Source organism: Mixophyes fleayi, chromosome 2 (genome assembly GCF_038048845.1).
Source record: "Mixophyes fleayi isolate aMixFle1 chromosome 2, aMixFle1.hap1, whole genome shotgun sequence".
NCBI classification, from domain to species: domain Eukaryota; kingdom Metazoa; phylum Chordata; class Amphibia; order Anura; family Limnodynastidae; genus Mixophyes; species Mixophyes fleayi.
In genome coordinates, this window is record NC_134403.1 from 59,421,297 (window position 1) to 59,438,904 (window position 17,608).

A 17,608-nucleotide genomic window follows, 5' to 3' on the forward strand; every position below is an offset into this window, starting at 1 on the left:
AAAAGGGCGTGGCGACACGGCGGGCGTGTCCTGACATGGGGAAGGCGTGGCCGGTCAGAGCCTCAGTGGGCGTGCATGTGTTTGAGTGACAGCGGAGAGGGCGTGGCCGGTTATCAGCCAGAGATGGTAGGTCTGTCTGTGTTACATGATTAACCTGTTCTGCAGCAGTCTGCTGGTAATCAATGCATGTTATAATAAAGGCATCACAGGCTGGCTCCTAGTCATCACAAAGTTTATGAGTCCATAGTCCAAGTCTCTGCATACAACACTGAATGGCAGAAGTGCACAACTTGTCCTGGAGGGAGCTCAGAGGGAACTGCCTGGTAAATCTCACATTATATATATATATATACCGTCATTATTCAGTACTTTATTGTATATTCAGCACACTACTACCCATCCTGTCATTTACTATCCAGCTGCAGCTACTATGTCTCTGATGGTCATTAGGACAGATTGCAGATTCATATTTCTTCACTGTAAGAAGAGAGCAGAGTAGTTTAGGATTAATGTGCAGAGAACTTCCTGAGAGTTTGTTTTTTATGGAACGATTTGTCTTCCTCATCTTATTAGGAAAATTGTAAGTTATGATGATTCCTAACTACTAGTATTAACATTGAGGTATTGCTAATTATTAATTGTGTTCAGGCCAGGGGCTAGTGGGCTACCTTGGGCTCGTGGGACTGGCTACCTGCATTTATTTTCTTTAAAATATTTCTAATAGACTGATGAGCTGAGTCTCGCTTCCCACTCCCCGGTCTAAAATTTACCAGCCTCTGAGTGTATTGCTGTTGTTTGTTATCATCTACATCTATTTTTTTTTTTTTTATTATTATTATTATTATTATTATTATTATTATTATTATTGTACTATATGGCCTACGTCGTAAAAATAGATTTTGCCTGTCTTTTGTACGTCTGTCTATTGCCATCTGTAGTCATGAATGTGTCCTTAACCATCTATAAATATTGTCTATCATGTAGTACATGAAAGAGTTAGGCTGGTATACACTACAGAAAATTTCTCATGATCTGCAATGCTTTTGCCAATGATTGAAAGTGTCGTTGATCATAACGATTTCTGTGTACACACCTAGACGATTTGCCTTCATGATCTGTGCTCTATGATCTGTCATAACCAGGGGCTGGCTGGCAGACTTTAGCCCGGGGGGCAAGCACACAGCACTGGCCCATAAGTAGCGGCCCTTCCTTAAAGGGTGGTTTTTGGTACAATATATATTTATCAATAGAAAAAGAGCCTATTTTAGTGTTGCTTAATCCAGCGATACTTTATTATTATAAATAATAAATCTTAAATAATAAAAATAAATAATGCAACAAAATATAAGACCTCCCTTTATATTGCATTTTATTTTATATGTTCCTTCTCCCTACACCACTTTTTTTTTTTTTTTTTTTTTTTTAAATACCCGGTTAATTATAATGGGAAGTATCTAAATGCAAAAAGACTGTTTGCTTTAAAAACCTGATGTTTTTGGTTCACCCTATATACTAACAGGGTTATTTGATTTAGGGTTTACCTAAAGCAAATAATATTAGCGGTGGTACTGGAAGGAGAAGTAGAGCACTAGGTGTCAATCTGACACACTGGCCCAGGGCTGGATTAAGATGCTGGGGGGGGCTGGGGCACTTTAGGCAGGGGGGGGGGGGGTGCTATGATATAACCCGGTTATTATTTTAGACAAATACACAGGCAATACTGTGTGCACTACTTTTAGGTGTACGCAGCTCTGCCTTCACGAGCAGTACACAGTGAAGCAGGACATACCTCCCAACTGTCCTAATCGAGACAGTTACCTAAATTCAGGACAGTCCCACCAGATACAGGACAGTTGACAGACTGTCCTGCTCTCTCCTACCTGTTCTTGTCACTTTCACAACTTGTGAGTGCTGGTTTTTTAACTCATTTGCTGTTTGTCTGAATCCTGGAATGTTGGATGCCCTATTTTGGAAAAAAAATTGGAAGTGTGTACACACTGCATAATTTGCACGACATTGTTCCATCATTTATAGAGATTTTTATTCTGGTTATAAAATCAAATGATACAATGTGCTTTGAAAGCATGATTGTTGGAGTGTACACATTAATGCAATATCACACCTAGGAGTCGTTTATTGTGTGCTTGACATGGTAATTGGTTGAAAAACCTGTAGTGTGTACCCAGCTTTAGACTAAAGTAATTTACATTAAAAATATCATTATCATTTACTAGAACTGCTGAACCTGTAGGTTTCTCTCCAGAAAGTAGGATAACTGAGTGTTCTTGAGCAATATGTACTTGAAAAAGATTTAGTGAAATGTTCTCTGGCATGTTTACAAGGCTATTAGTGGCACTAAGAAGTGTGTGAGGATCCTTACTAAGTGAGGCACTGTAATTATGACCACTGGGTGGCAGTGCAGAGCCCTTGCATGCATTTTAAAACTGTGGGTGGAATCTACTAAAGGTCGACCTATAAATTACCAGTTTTCCAAACCTTCTCAAACAATGCGCCAAACTAACATCTGCAGTAAATTACCTCAGTCACCGATTCTAAGTTAAGTATGGAACAAGGTGAATCCATACCGCACAACTGTCCAGATGCTTTATGGAGATTTTCTATTCATTTCAATAGCCCATTTGCTTCAGTGCAATTTTCAGTGCATGCATCAGGTGTAGAAACCTATTTAAAGTAATGGGAAAAGCTCAGATAACAAATAAATAAAAGACTGGGAAGCATGCACCCACTCCCTAATCCTGAGCCAGCCCCAGCAGCAGACAGCCTTGGCTGGTTTCCACTATAACAGGAGGATCATATCAATATCTGCATAAGCCAATAAACAGGCTGAGCTTGAGGATTTGGACTCATTCTTGTAACAGAGTCTATTGAGGTTTGCAATACCACCTTTGTGCAAGTGTGACCCTACTTTCAGTAGCTGCTGGTTATATATATATATATATATATATATATATATATATATATATATATATATATATATATATATTGACTCTCCAAACAAAATACGAAGATAAATTGCTGCACTAACATTTCCAGCACTGTACAAGCACTTGCACTGAGTCCTTTTTTGCTATGGGGTTTCATTTGTCACTCATGAAGCGAGAGATAATTTGTTGTTATGCCACAAAATCAATCTGTCTCGCACATTAACTTTCTACCATAAAAAATACTCAAAATCCACAACATTTGCAAAATAAAATAATTTTGGGATGCTATAATATAGATTTCGTGGCACAAAATAAAATAATTTGCTACTTAATAGACTTTGGGGGGTATTCAATTGTTGCTCCGGATCGCAAAAAAACGAGCGCGTTAAAACTATTTCCGTTTATACAGTAAACTTGCGCGTAAAAACCGTTAATACGGTAGTTTACTCGCTGAATTTCACTGAGCTGCGAGATGAAATTCAGCGAGTAATTACCGTATAAACGGTAATAGTTTTAACGCGCTCGTTCTTCCGGCGGCCGGAGCAACAATTGAATATGCCCCTTTGAGTCACAGAGCCAGTTTTGTGAGTTCCGGAATATTTGTGTGCCTTTGTTTGGTACAATAGATTTTTGTACCAGAAAATCAAGTGTATGTTACAAAATGATGCCTGAATACAAAATAATTAACCTTCAACACAAGTTAACATTATTTGGAGGATTTAACTAATTTGGCAACTTTGCCTGCTGTAAATTTAGAATTACTGTGTGTGTGTGGGGGAGGGCATAAGGATAAAATAATTATGCATCATTGTAAGACACAGTAGTAACAATGGGATGTCAAAGCTTTGTTTGTGTATGTTGTTCACTTTTATTACTGATTTGTGTTTTGATTTGGTCTGCATCACCCCTGGGGCGGTGCCAAGCACTATGATAGCGGTAGGCTGCCGCTTAACCTCCACAGAATACCCTTTCGTAGCTGCACGTACCAGTGCATTGAATGGATATACCTCCCAAAATTCTGGCCAGAGTGGTACACAGCTGACCCGATTGGGACAGGGGGACAGAGCCCAGAAATAGGGACTGTCCTGCCTAAATCAGTACACCTGGGAGGTATGTATATTCACTTTTAAAACCTTGCTTGTATGATCTACACACGCTTCAGTTGGTTGACATGCATGTGCATTGGCTGCAGCCTTTATTTATGGCATAAAGCAGTTTCTGTGTGAACTGAAATAGAGAATTTGATGATTCCATATGAAAATAGATGGCCTATTGTGATACACCTAGATTACTTGCACCCTCTTCACACCCTGCTCCAGTCCTTCTAACAGAACTCTCACAGTTAACCTTGACAAAGTCTCTGTATCAATACTATAAACAGTATATCATCATCATCAGTTATTTATATAGCGCCACTAATTCCGCAGTGCTGTACAGAGAACTCACTCATATCAGTCCCTGTCCCATTGGGGCTTACAGTCTAAATTCCCTAACACACACACACACAGACCGAGAGAGAGAGAGACTAGGGTCAATTTTTATAGCAGCCAATTAACCTGCCAGTATGTTTTTGGAGTGTGGGAGGAAACCGGAGCTCCCGGAGGAAACCCACGCAAACACAGGGAGAACATACAAACTCACAGATAAGGCCATGGTCGGGAATGGAACTCATGACCACAGGGCTGTGAGGCAGAAGTGCTCACCACTAGGCCACTGTACTGCCCATATGCCCATATATGGGTATATTTCATTGTTACGGTCATACATAAACTTGCTATGGATACCTTCAGGGTTGTGCATTGTACCGGGTCTTACTCCAGTCCTGACTGCAGCATCATCACCTTACACAATAAAAGAATACTGGATTATTGTCACAGTGCCGATTGCTCCCAGGAGAGAACAACTTGGCTGGGATAGTTATCAGAGACATGACCTGCCAAGCTGCTTTGTCCTGAGAAGACGGGTCATGAGGGACATAGCTGGAGTCGATGGGTTGGAGAATGTAGAATCCAAAATCAATACAGTAAAACAAAACAAGACACCTTGAAGCACCAGCAGAGATATTAAATTCCAACTCTGCCCATGCAAAGATTGGTAACAATTAGAGCCTTATAAAGGCTACACACAGGTGAGGTCCTGATTGACTTGACCTTCAGCAAAGAGCTGATTGCATTAAGTGAAAAATAATGTGCAGTTGACAGACCTATCGTCTGGTAGCTGGTATTGTGGAGGATCCTCACAGTGCTCCCCCACCCCCTCCACATTTTAGGAGCAGACTCTGGATGCAACTCTCTATTAGCACAATGCAGCCTGAAGAATTTGGTGAGCTGGTGCGTAAACATCAGTTGACCTAATCTAAGAGCCACCCTCAGGACCGAAGCCGTCCAGGTTCTGCACACCTCATCCAAATCTGTGGGAGTCATTGGTAGACTGGTTGATGTAGTTCTTATTCTACCAATACTGTGGTAGTAGGAACCATCCACAATGGCGGCACAAGAACTGTTCATCGGCAGCTTCATAGGTTGGTTTTCCATGGTCGAGCAGCCACACATATGCCTCAGATCACCATACACAATGCCAAACCTAGATTGTAGTGGTGTAAAGCACACCTCCATTACACTCTGGAGCAGTGGAAATACATTCTCTGGAGTGACATATCACACTTCACTATGTGGTAGTCTGACGGATAAATCAAAGTTTGGCGGATGACAGGAGAACGCTGCCGACCTGAACGCGTACTGCCAACTGTAAGGTTTGGTTGGAGGAAAAGTAATGGTCTGCGGTTGTTTTTCATGGTTTGGCCTGGACTCCTTAGTTCAAGTGAAGGGAAATCTAAATGCTACAGCATACCGTGATGTTCTAGAGAAATGTGTGTTTCCAACTTGTGGAAACAGTTTGGGGGAGGCCCTTTCCTGTTTCAGCATGACAGTGCCCCTGTGCACAAAGTAATGGCCATCATCATCATCATCATCACCATTTATTTATATAGTGCCACTTATTCCGCAGCGCTGTACAGAGAACTCATTCACATCTGTCCCTGCCCCACTGGAGCTCACAGTCTAAATTCCCTGGTATAGACACACACTCACACACACACACAGACAGAGAGGGAGACATACAGACAGGTACAGACTAGGGTCAATTTTTTTGATAGTAGCCAATTAACCTACTAGTATGGTTTTTTTTTTGGAGTGTGGGAGGAAACCGGAGCACCCGGAGGAAACCCACGCAAACACAGGGAGAACATACAAACTCCACACAGATAAGGCCATGGTCGGGAATTGAACTCATGACCCCAGTGCTGTGAGGCAGAAGTGCTAACCACTACGCCACCGTGGAAAAATGTTTTACACAGTTTAGCATGGAAGAATTTGACTGATCCGCACAGAGCCCTGACCTGATGAATTGGACACCTTTGGGATGAATTGGAACACTGACTGTGAGCCTGGCCTTATCGCCTAACATCAGTGCCTGACCTCACTAATGCTCTTGTGGCTGAATGGATCCAAATCCCTGCAGCCATGTTCCTAAATCAAGTGAAAAACCTTCCCAGATGAGGGGGGAACAACTCCACATTAATGCCCATGGTTTTGGAATGAGATGGTCAACAAGCAAATATGGATGTGCGGTTCGGGTGTCCACTTACTTTTGGCCATGTAATGTACATACTCCACACAGATAGGGCACACAGATAGGGTACTGGTCGGATCGTATTACAAATACATTATGGTAATTATTGGCTGTTCAAAGTAACTTTTGTTCTACACATTTAATTTTGTGTTACAGAATTGATTTTCTGGCTCAACATTTGTGAACCCAATTAAAAAAATTATTTGCGAGTGTAAGGTGAATTGTGTTACAATGTTTTGTTCATACAGTTGATTTTGTAAACAAAATATACCATTGATAAACGAAAGCTCACATTTTGCGGGGCAATGTATAGTATAACATTTGCTGCATATGTTGTATGAAATACTTCGTATACATATACAGTATATACAATGACTATCTGGTGAAAGACAAACGTGTAGTCTCCACCATTGGTCCTGGGATTTAGTGAGTATTCCTTTCTAGTAGTTCCACAAGCTCCAGCATACTGGTGGCCCCTGTAGTTTTACAGTCACTGACTGTCAGGCTTGCTGGAGCTTGTAGAACTATAAGAGAAATGAACACTCACCCATATCCCTCCGTTACCACTTTGTTATTCTCCTAAACACATGTGGAATCTCCTGTCCTCTGCTCCTGGTAGAGATGTGAAGCAAATTAATGAAGGAGGTCAACAAATGTACTTGTGATTTTCTACCCTTAAACCATTACCCTGGCACCCTCCATCCAGTGAGGGCCTGCATGAGCCCCATAGCGTTTCAACACGTGACTGATTTGCCCTGGAGGAGGGGGCACACATTTTTGCGGGCCTGTTTCCACTTGAGCTGAGCAGACTGGGGCTGGTATCACAATATGAAAAGGGGTCTCCAACCTACTAGTCTCAATGTTATAGTGTGAGCAGCCCAACTTGTCCTAGTCTGGTGCTGGTTGCCTCTTTTTCAGGAGAAGCCTGTTGTCCCAGTTTTAGCGGTAACCAGCCCAGGCTATAGGAATGGTGCTAGTTACTTATTTTGGGGTGGGGATGTTGGTTTGTATTTTCATTGACATTATTTTTGATCTAGTGAAGATAAATGCTGATTTTTAACAGAGGTAACAGGGCCCTGCTCGCAAGTTTTCAATCTAGCAGTTTGAAGAGTCTTTCTCTGCCAAATTGGATTAGCACTGGCAGTAACACATACTTGCCAACTCTTCCAGAATGTCCGGGAGACTCCCGCATTTTGGATGAGTCTCACGGACTCCCGGGAGAATATGGCAATCTCCCGCATCTGCCCACTTCTTAGTGAAGTGGGCAGAAATAGGTCCAAAATGCATTTGGCCCCATCCCCGCTGTAAAATGTTTGCGTCATTACCTCACGGGGGGTGGGTCAAAAATGACGCGATTTTCAAAGCCCCGTCCCCCGCACGTCCACCACCCCACGGGAGTCTCCCGGGTGCCAACTACAGAAAGTTGGTAAGTATGCAGTAATAGAGGCGCAAATTCTAACAAACCCCCAGTTGTCACCAGGGATCCATCCCCACAAGGGGATTTGGGCTTCGCTGCTGCTGGGTTCTCAGACCTGTGCCCTGCCTCCAGGTATGACAAGCTAGTATCAGATAGCAAGCAGGGACTGATACAAGATGGACTGCAGAGTACTAATAACAGGTAGGAGTGTTAGAACAAGCCGGGTCTATAATCAGTGAGGTAAGCTGAACCCCAGGACAGTCAGAAGAGAGGACAGGAACGGTCCAGGTCAGAATTCACAGAAATCAGCCACAAGATGTACAGGAATGTTGGAGTAAAGGTTTGGAGCTAATACACAGGCCTGAGCACAGAGCAGGGATACATAGCTGAGCTGATGAATAGGGTGGGACTCTGGTCAGCAGTTACATGCCGATATCATCATCATCATCATTTATTTATATAGCGCCACTGATTCTGCAGCGCTGTACAGTGATCTCACTCACATCAGTCCCTGCCCCATTGAAGCTTACAGTCTAAATTCCCTAACACACACACACACACACACACACACACACACACACACACACAGACTAGGGTCAATTTTGATAGCAGCCCATTAACCTACTAGTTTGTTTTTGGAGTGTGGTAGGAAACCGGAGCACCCGGAGGAAACCCACACAAACACAGGGAGAACATACAAACTCCACACAGATAAGACCATGGTCGGGAATTGAACTCACGACCCCAGCGCTGTGAGGCAGAAGTGCTAACCACTAAGCCACCATGACCATATGTTCAGATCTCTTACAGGACCACATGTTCCCTGTAGAACAGAGTGCGGCTGTGGCACAAGAGCAGAGGGAGCGCACCAGACAGCGGATTTGATAAGTGACAGACTGATTCCAGCGGGTGACAGTAGCCTACTCTAAATAGGCCACACTTACATGTAAACGCACCCAGGATATTTCATCCCTCTTCTTATAACGTATTTTGTTTGTTGTTCAGTATTCATTTCGGTCCCCTCATTAATGGATCATTGGCCGCCGGGAGTCTCGAGTTAGGTCTAAGTACTTCCCCCTACCCACCCCCTTCCTACTCTCCCCCCCCCCTTCCCCCTCCACACTTTCCTCACTACATTATAGAAAGAAAAAATAAAAAGGCCTCACACTCCTATACATTGGTTAGTGGTATTGTGTTATTATTTTTTTGCACTTTTCATGCCTGCTAAATGCATGTGTTTCCAGTGTTTTTTTTTTTTTTTTATATTTTTTAATCTTTGGCACAATAAAATCTTAACACTGTAGTTTGATAGGCTGGTGAAATGTGACAGTAGGCAGTGAGAACATGTTTACCTCTGCAAAACATGCGCGTTTCAGTTACCGCCCAAAATATTGCACAGCGTGCTTAAATGCATGCTGAATATCATCATTATCATTGTGTATTTGAATGCAGCTGTTTGTGCAAATGGCAGTAAAATAGGTGCAATAATAGTACATCAAAAGAGCGCTGTGCTGCCGCATTTTTAGCTTAGTTTCTTTTTATGTAACACCGTACTTGCCCACTCTACCAGTATTTCTGGGAGAACAATAAGTTGGCAAGTATGTGTAACTTGTTATGCAAAATAAGCATCCTGAGAAAAAGAAGTGATAATGTGAATGTACTGGGGCACTAGGGATGTGTGCAGTTCAGAGGTGCAAAGTCATACTTGCCTTATTCTTTCTACACAGAGAAACATGTGGAACGAGGTCAATATTCTGTGGAATATTAGTAAAGATTTTGCTCATTGCTTCCTGCCATCATGCAGAGCACATACAATGTCTAATCCGTCTCTTCCTGTGCTTTTCCTGTCAGCAAATGCAACTCCTAGCCAGTTTGAGGTAGTTTTGGGGACAAGTTTGAGTTTTTAACCTGCTCAGCTAGATAAATATTGAATGTTTGGTTATCCACCCTGGCACTACATAAGCTGTACACTGACTCTTGTTACTATAAAGGCAGGGGGGAGTATTTTCCAACTATGTGTAGAATAGCAGAGATTGCGTACCTCCTGCTGCTCTGTTTACCCTCAATGGTGCATTGCCCTTAGTTGCTAAATGTCATCCAAAGTTCATTTTCTGGATCACTAGTACTTTTGATTGAATATGTGATGTAAGATTTGATTATTAAAAAAGATTTGAGTATTAATTTCCATTACAGACCTGAGGGTAAATCTGTCAAGTGGAGATGTTGCCTATAGCAACCAATCAGATTCTAGCTATCACTTTGTAGAATATACTAAATAAATGATAACTAGAATCTGATTGGTTGCTATAGGCAACATCTCCACTTTTTCGAACCCGCAGCTTGATAGATTTAGCCCCAGGTGTTCTGGAACTGCATATCCTATCTTTTGATGCCTCTCGTTGACAGGGCATGATGTGATTTGTAGTTCCACAGCCGTTAAAGATCCATAAAGTGGTCTACATGAATAATGAAACAAAAATACCAATTTATAATTGTGCTATTTAAATAACACATGTATTATAATACAATACAGATGTAGCTTGAGTATACTGCTAAAAACACTAGTCTGTATTGTGGCAGCTAGGGGTGCAGTGTTTGAGCATTTATAGCAGGCCTGTCCAACATGCGGCCCTCCAGGTGTTGTGAAACTACAAGCCCCAGCATGCTTTGCCAGTAGACAACCAGTTGATAGCTGGAATGGCATGCTGGGACTTGTAGTTTCACAACACCTGGAGGGCCGCAGGTTGGACAGGCCTGATTTATAGTATTTGACCATTGTCTCTGCAGCCCATCATCCACGTGTATCTAACAGCTTTCTGATTGCCATTTCTGTTATATGGACCGTGTGGATTTTTAAAGCAATGAATAAAAACTGGTGCTTTTGGCAATTGACTTCTACCTGTATTGCGTTATTATACTTCAGTTGCTTGGAGCTTATGCAGTACCTGTTCCTACCCTCCATATTACACAACATGTACAGAGAATACTTTAAGCATTCACACCCCAGTCCTTGCCCCAATGTGCAGCCGAGCTTAGAATACTTTGAATGTTTTTTATACTACTCACAACTTAGACATTTTTATTTCCACAACCAGTACAAGTATCTGTGGTTGGTGACCCTTGAAAATATATTTTCCTGACACACTATTTAAATAATATTAAAGTATTTCAAAAAGTAGTAAGAAAAAGGGTGCAGGAGCTGAAAATAAGGGGTGCATTACCTTACACATATCCTAAACCAGATGTAGTATAAATACTAATTGTAACTTATTACTATAAATGTCTTATCTCTACTGATCTGGGGTTTTTTCTTATTAACTGGCAACAATATGACTTTTTAATGTCTGTCAATAAACTCACTGACGGTTGTCAATCATACTGACATTTGTCACAAAAAGTCGTTTTTCCATACATTATTTTTTCTGACAAATGCTGGAAGTAAAGTGACATAAATTCAGTAATTGACTTTAAGCTGGCACAAGAGGTAATATGAGCACATACTTCCAACTTTTTGAGCTGTGGAAACGGGACGTGCGCACGCCTCAAATTGGGACAGTCCCACTTATATCTTCAGGCCTGGACAGGCAATGTGGCAGTTCTGGTGTTTGCTTGAAGGGCTGGTGTAGCTGAGGGGATCAGTAACCTAATTTAGGTTCCCAATCTTTGTTTTAACTGGCTGTCAACCCTGCAGACCCACTTTTAATTAAAATGTCATGGGCTGCAACACTGATCTCGGCCTCTATTGGTGTCCTGAGTCAGCAGTGGCACCAATGATAAAGTCCTTTGTTACGTTTTTATTGAATTCGTTCCCTCCTTGTAATGACAAGACATAAACTTTCAGCCTGACTGTAACATGTGGATAATATGCTCAGCAAATCTAACAAGAATCTATAGCCGATAATGTAATAATCATGCGGTCTAAGATGTTAGATCATTGTGGAACGTTGGAACTTGAATTGTCAAATGGAAAAACATGGTCATATGACATATTGTATGCTGCCTGTAAGACCCCATTCATACTGCACCAAAATCCCGGGTTTTTGCCGGGGCAAGCTCAAACGACCCGGGTCTTGGTGCAGTATGAATGGTACAAGTCAAAAAACCCGGGTCTTCAACCCGGGATTTATCGAGGGGTAATTCCCGGGTCGGACCCGGGTTGCCTGCACTATGAATGGTGTAACCCGGGTTTTTCAACCCGGGTTGCACAGAAAACAAGCTGATTGGCTGTCTGCTTGTCTCTGGAGGTAAACAATCACCACCCACTTTTGCATCATCTTTATGCGTCAAAAAACCAGTCACCTTTCAATGACATCGCCATTTTTCAGCCAATGAAAACTGCTCTGGTGATGACTCCCACAAATTGCCAGGGCACAGACTTGTGCAGTATGAATGGGGTCAACCCGGGAAATTACTGGGTCCGAGGTGCAGTATGAATGGTGTTTCTGAGCTTGGACGCTCCGAGCCCCGGCAAAAACCCGGCTTGAAAAACCCGGGATATTGCCAGGGCGGCAGTATGAAACAGGGGCGGATCTAGACTTTATGTTTAGGGGAGGCGACTTTGCATAATCCCGCCCCTCCTTCGCTCTGATTGGCTGGCCTGCGTTAACCCCGCCTTCCGCCCGCGATTGGCCCCGCCCCCTCCCGTTGTGGTCGCCGGCTGGGACCACTCTGATTGGCTGGCCCACATTTAGCCCCGCCCCCCATTCGCGCTTAGCCCCGCCCCTCCCGTTTTAATCGGCGGCTGGGACCTAGCTTTTTGCTGCTAGGGGGGCAAATGCCCCGATCGCCCCCCCCTGGATACGCCACTGGTATGAAAGCGGTATAAGACGGCGTAGATCTGATTGTATCATCATTGGGAATAGAGTTTCACCAAAGCTGGTTTATAGAACACAATCATATATCAGAACATAAGTCCAATGTTGATACAATTCTGTTTCACAATTATTTAATAACATTCCACTAATTAACACATGGGGGTATATTTACTAAACTGCGGGTTTGAAAAAGTGGAGATGTTGCCTATGGCAACCAGTCAGATTCTAGCTGTCATTTTGTAGAATGCACTAAATCAGGGGTCCTCAAACTTTTTAAACAGGGGGCCAGTTCACTGTCCCTCAGACTGTTGGAGGGCCGGACTATAGTAAAAACAAAAACTATGAACAAATTCCTATGCACACTGCATATATCTTATTTTGAAGTGAAGAAACAAAACGGGAACAAATACAATATTTAAAATGAAGTAAATTTAAATGAACAAATTTACCAGTATTTCAATGGGAACTATGGGCCTGCTTTTGGCTAATGAGATGGTCAATGTCTGGTTCCAGTGTATGTGTGCCCAGGGTGTCTGTACCAGTGTATGTGTGCCTAGTGTGTGTACCAGTGTATCTGTGCCCAGTGTCAGCGTGCCAAGTGTCTGTCCCTTTGTATGTGTGCCTAGTGTGTGTGCCAGTGTATGTGTGCCTAGTGTCAGCATGCCAAGTGTCCATACCTGTGTATCTGTGCCCAGTGTCAGTGTGCCAAGTGTCTGTACCTGTGTATGTGTGCCCAGTGTGTGTACCAGTGTAAGTGTGCCCAGTGTGTCTGTACAAGTGTATGCGTGCCTAGTGTGTGTACCAGTGTATGTGTGCCCAGTGTCAGCGTGCCAAGTGTCTGCACTTTTGTATGTGTGCCCATTGTCATCGTGAGAAGTGTCTGCACTTTTGTATGTGTGCCCATTGTCATCGTGAGAAGTGTCTGTACCAGTGTATCTGTGCCCAGTGTCAGTGTGCCTAGTGTCTGTACCTGTGTATGTGTGCCCAGTGTGTGTACCAGTGTAAGTGTGCCCAGTGTGTCTGTACAAGTGTATGCGTGCCTAGTGTGTGTACCAGTGTATGTGTGCCCAGTGTCAGCGTGCCAAGTGTCTGCACTTTTGTATGTGTGCCCAGTGTCATCGTGCCAAGTGTCTGTACCAGTGTATCTGTGCCCAGTGTCAGTGTGCCTAGTGTCTGTACCAGTGTAAGTGTGCCCAGTGTGTCTGTACAAGTGTATGCGTGCCCAGTGTGTCTGTACAAGTGTATGCGTGTCCAGGATGCCTGTCCCAGTGTATGTACCAGTATATGTGTACCAGTATATGTATGCCCAGTGTAAGTGTGCCCAGTGTGTGTGCGCCTAATGTATATATCAGTGTATGCGTGTCCCTGTATTTCTTGAAAATTACTCACTTTAAGATTCCTAGCTGTTGTAAAGGACGGCAGGGCACAGCCACAGGTCAGAAGAAGTGGGCCCCACCGCGGAGTTTGAACAGGAGTGGCCATCAGACGTGAGGTAGGGGCTGTGCACTGTATCAATAGACTGCACAGTCCCCACTTTGAAAAGGAAGCAAGGAGAGACTAGGGCGCGCTGCACATTCATTCATTCATTACTTAGGCAGACTCCGCGCCCATCCTCCCGCGTAGTACCCCGCACCAAGCGCTGACGTGCGCGCTGCGTGTACTTGGGGAAAAAAATGCCTGAGACTGCCTCTTGGCGGCGCTGCAGGGTACCCCTCCCTCTCCCTTGCGCCGACTGCCAGCACACACGCCGAGTGTATTTGAAAAAAAAATCCTGCGCTGCTGACAGGTGAGATGATGTGGGCGGCGGGGGGCTCTTGGAGAGAGGGGGGCCCGGGGCACGTGCCCCCAGTGCCCCCCCCTTAATCTGGCCATGCCGGCGGGCCATATAAATGTCCTCAGCGGGCCGCAGTTTGAGGACCCCTGCACTAAATAAATGACAACTCGAATCTGATTGGTTGCTATAGGCAACATCTCCACTTTTTCAAACCCGCAGTTTAGTAAATCTAGCCCATGAAGTCTAGTTGCTTTTATTAGTGACATTACACATAAGAAGGACTCCGGATTCCACAAATGTAGTTCTAGTAAAATACAAAGCTGTAAGTTTATCAGAGGGGGTGGGGTCAAATACGTTTAATCACAAGGAATTCTGTAGTATCATCCCGATCATCCAACTAGTGGCAAAGGTTTTGCAAACCAATAGATTTTTTACCATCCACACAGAAATTTGTGTGGATCCTCCCTATAACTCATATATGTGAACATTCCCTCTTATTTGTTATGGGTATTCTCCCAGAGCATAGTGGGTTTGAGTCATTAAGGAGAGCAAAGCAAAAAAAAGGAGTAAGTTTGCTCTTGGAGAAACTATGTTACAATGCAAGGGGTGCAGATTAGTTTATTATTTTGCACATAAGTTAAATACTGGCTGCTGTTTCATGTAGCACACAAATATTTGATAGCTTTATTCTTACACTGAAATTTAAGGTTGATCTAGGACATGCCCTACCCAAACTATAAATCTGTCTCCACATTTTAAATTTACCTCCCCCTGCAATGCAACGTGGTTTTGCCAAGGTGCAAAATTACTTTTTTTTTTATTTTTTTTGCTTTGTTCTCCTTAATTACTCAGGTCCAGAGAATTAATTTGATATTATTAATTATAGTTGCAAAGTTTTCTAAGCTTCCATCAGTAAAGTAATGCGTAGACAAAACAAGGTGAGTTTCACTTCCATCCTTAGCAGCTGGAGGGAGATGTCAGGGTGCAACTTTTCTGTAGAAAGGACCAGGAAGAGATAAACAGGAATTTGTATGCAAGCATACATTAAACACACACAGAGAAAGGCATATAGAATCCTGCTCATAGGAAATTACAATTTTACACCTATCAATAAATAATAATTTGTGCATTGTCCTGTTTTCCAGTAAAGATGATGCCTAGAAGAACATTTCTGGAGGATGAGGAGGAGGAGGAAGTACGATTATTACGTACTGAAGAGGAATATGTAAAGAAACCTAGTGCGAATCTTTCACCTCACCGCTACGTGAGCAAGGTAAGACAGAGACGTAGTATTACGGAGTGATACATCACCTTAACACTACCAGACCTTGGTCTATAACCCAGTGCCAGAATGAGACTTGGGGTATATTTACTAAACTGCGGGTTTGAAAAAGTGGAGATGTTGCCTATAGCAACCAATCAAATTCTATCTGTCATTTTGTAGAATGTACTAAATAAATGATAGCTAGAATCTGATTGGTTGCTATAAGCAACATCTCCACTTTTTCAAACCCGCAGTTTAGTAAATATACCCCTTTGTCTTATGGACAGCTGGGACCTATGTACCACTTTCATACTGCCGTCCCTACAATATCCCGGATTTTTGAAGCCAGGTTTTTGCAGGGTCTCGGAGCGTCCCAGTTCAGAAACACCATTCATACTGCAGCTCGGACCCGGGAATTTCCCGGGTTGACCCCATTCATACTGCACATATCTGTGCCCTGGCAATTTTCATTGGCTGAAAAATGAAGACTGGATGCTGCCCCAGTGTTTAAATCCTAGCAGAAAAACCTGAACTTTGCTTCCTTTCACACAACTAGTATTTCCCAGATAGATAGAGAGTCTCTCTCTCTATCTCTCTCTCTCTCTCTTTCTCTCTTTCTCTCTTTCTCTCTTTCTCTTTTTCCATTCATAGTGCATGCAACCCGGGTCCGACCCAGGAATTACCCCTCGATAAATCCCGGCTTTTTAGACCCGGGTCGTTTGAGCTCTACCCAGGAAAAACCCGGCATTTTGGTGCAGTATGAATGGGGTATAACCTGACACTAATTCCAGTGTGATGCCAGTTGGGAGGAACATAACCACAGTACTTACTGTCCACAGAACACATCACCCTGGTGCCAGTATGTGCCCTCTTACCTGTTTGTTTATTAATTTGGATTCTTATTTTATTAATGTGTTTGCTTTGAATTGTAAAGTGCTACGGAGTAGTAATACTATATAAATGATGTTAATAGTCACACTTAAATGGTTGTATTATTATTTCCCTACTTAATATAATAAGTGTCAAGCAAAGCAGTTGGGAGTAGAACCCAGTTTGCCTGGAAAGTTGAGCAGTTTTGACGGTGTTGAAGGCTGCTTGTCAACGCCCAGGCTGGTTCACACACGTTAGAGTTACATTTTAAGCATTTTGGTGTTTTTTTATTGCAAACCTCGGACTGCAGATTAATTTAAAAGAAAATTTATTTAGCTGAATCACTAATGTAATTTTTTATATTAGTTGTTAATGACGAAATGATAATTTCACAGTATTGTGTTTCTGATGACAAACTTGACCTCTCCCCCTACCCTCCCCTGTCTTTCGTTATGATAAGGAGGTTAACTTTGATACAGCTTGTAGGCAAAGATTGTAACTTGCACACAATGCGCTGTTTACTATTCAGCTACAGTACAATTTAAAAAAAATTTTTTTTATATAAAACAAAAATATGATATTGATTCGTGTTTTTTTTTTTTATAAAAAAGGGAACATTAAATGCGATTGACAAACATGAGCTACAAAATTTGAATTGAAACTTCTTCTAATCGTGGTCCAAAACCAAAAATACCATAAACATGTTCTAGGTTGTCAAACCAGTAAAATGCAATCAAATGTCAAAATATTCCATCACCTCTAGTGGTAATGGCATCTTACGCAAACTGGATGTGACACTGTTGTAAAACTGCAGCCCTTAAACAAAATATACAGTTATCCTTTAACATAGGGCAAAGAATTAGATCCAAGCTCAAACCAGCCCCTTCCCTCCTC

The 17,608-nt window shown here is 42.6% G+C and overlaps 1 protein-coding gene across 3 annotated transcripts in view; it reads left to right on the top strand.

Moving 5' to 3' along the window:
* The first annotated feature begins 52 nt into the window (after positions 1-52).
* Positions 53-17,608, top strand: part of ATP7B (ATPase copper transporting beta) — a 71,392-nt gene continuing 53,836 nt past the window's right edge. The window contains exons 1-2 of one of the 3 annotated variants that reach the window (XM_075199065.1): positions 53-126; positions 15,726-15,853. In XM_075199065.1, the coding sequence (XP_075055166.1) occupies positions 15,731-15,853 (123 nt within the window). In that variant the 5' untranslated portion in view covers positions 53-126; positions 15,726-15,730. Of the gene's footprint in view, positions 127-183; positions 324-15,725; positions 15,854-17,608 lie in introns of those variants that run through there. The other 2 variants (XM_075199066.1, XM_075199064.1) reach the window with 2 other exon arrangements.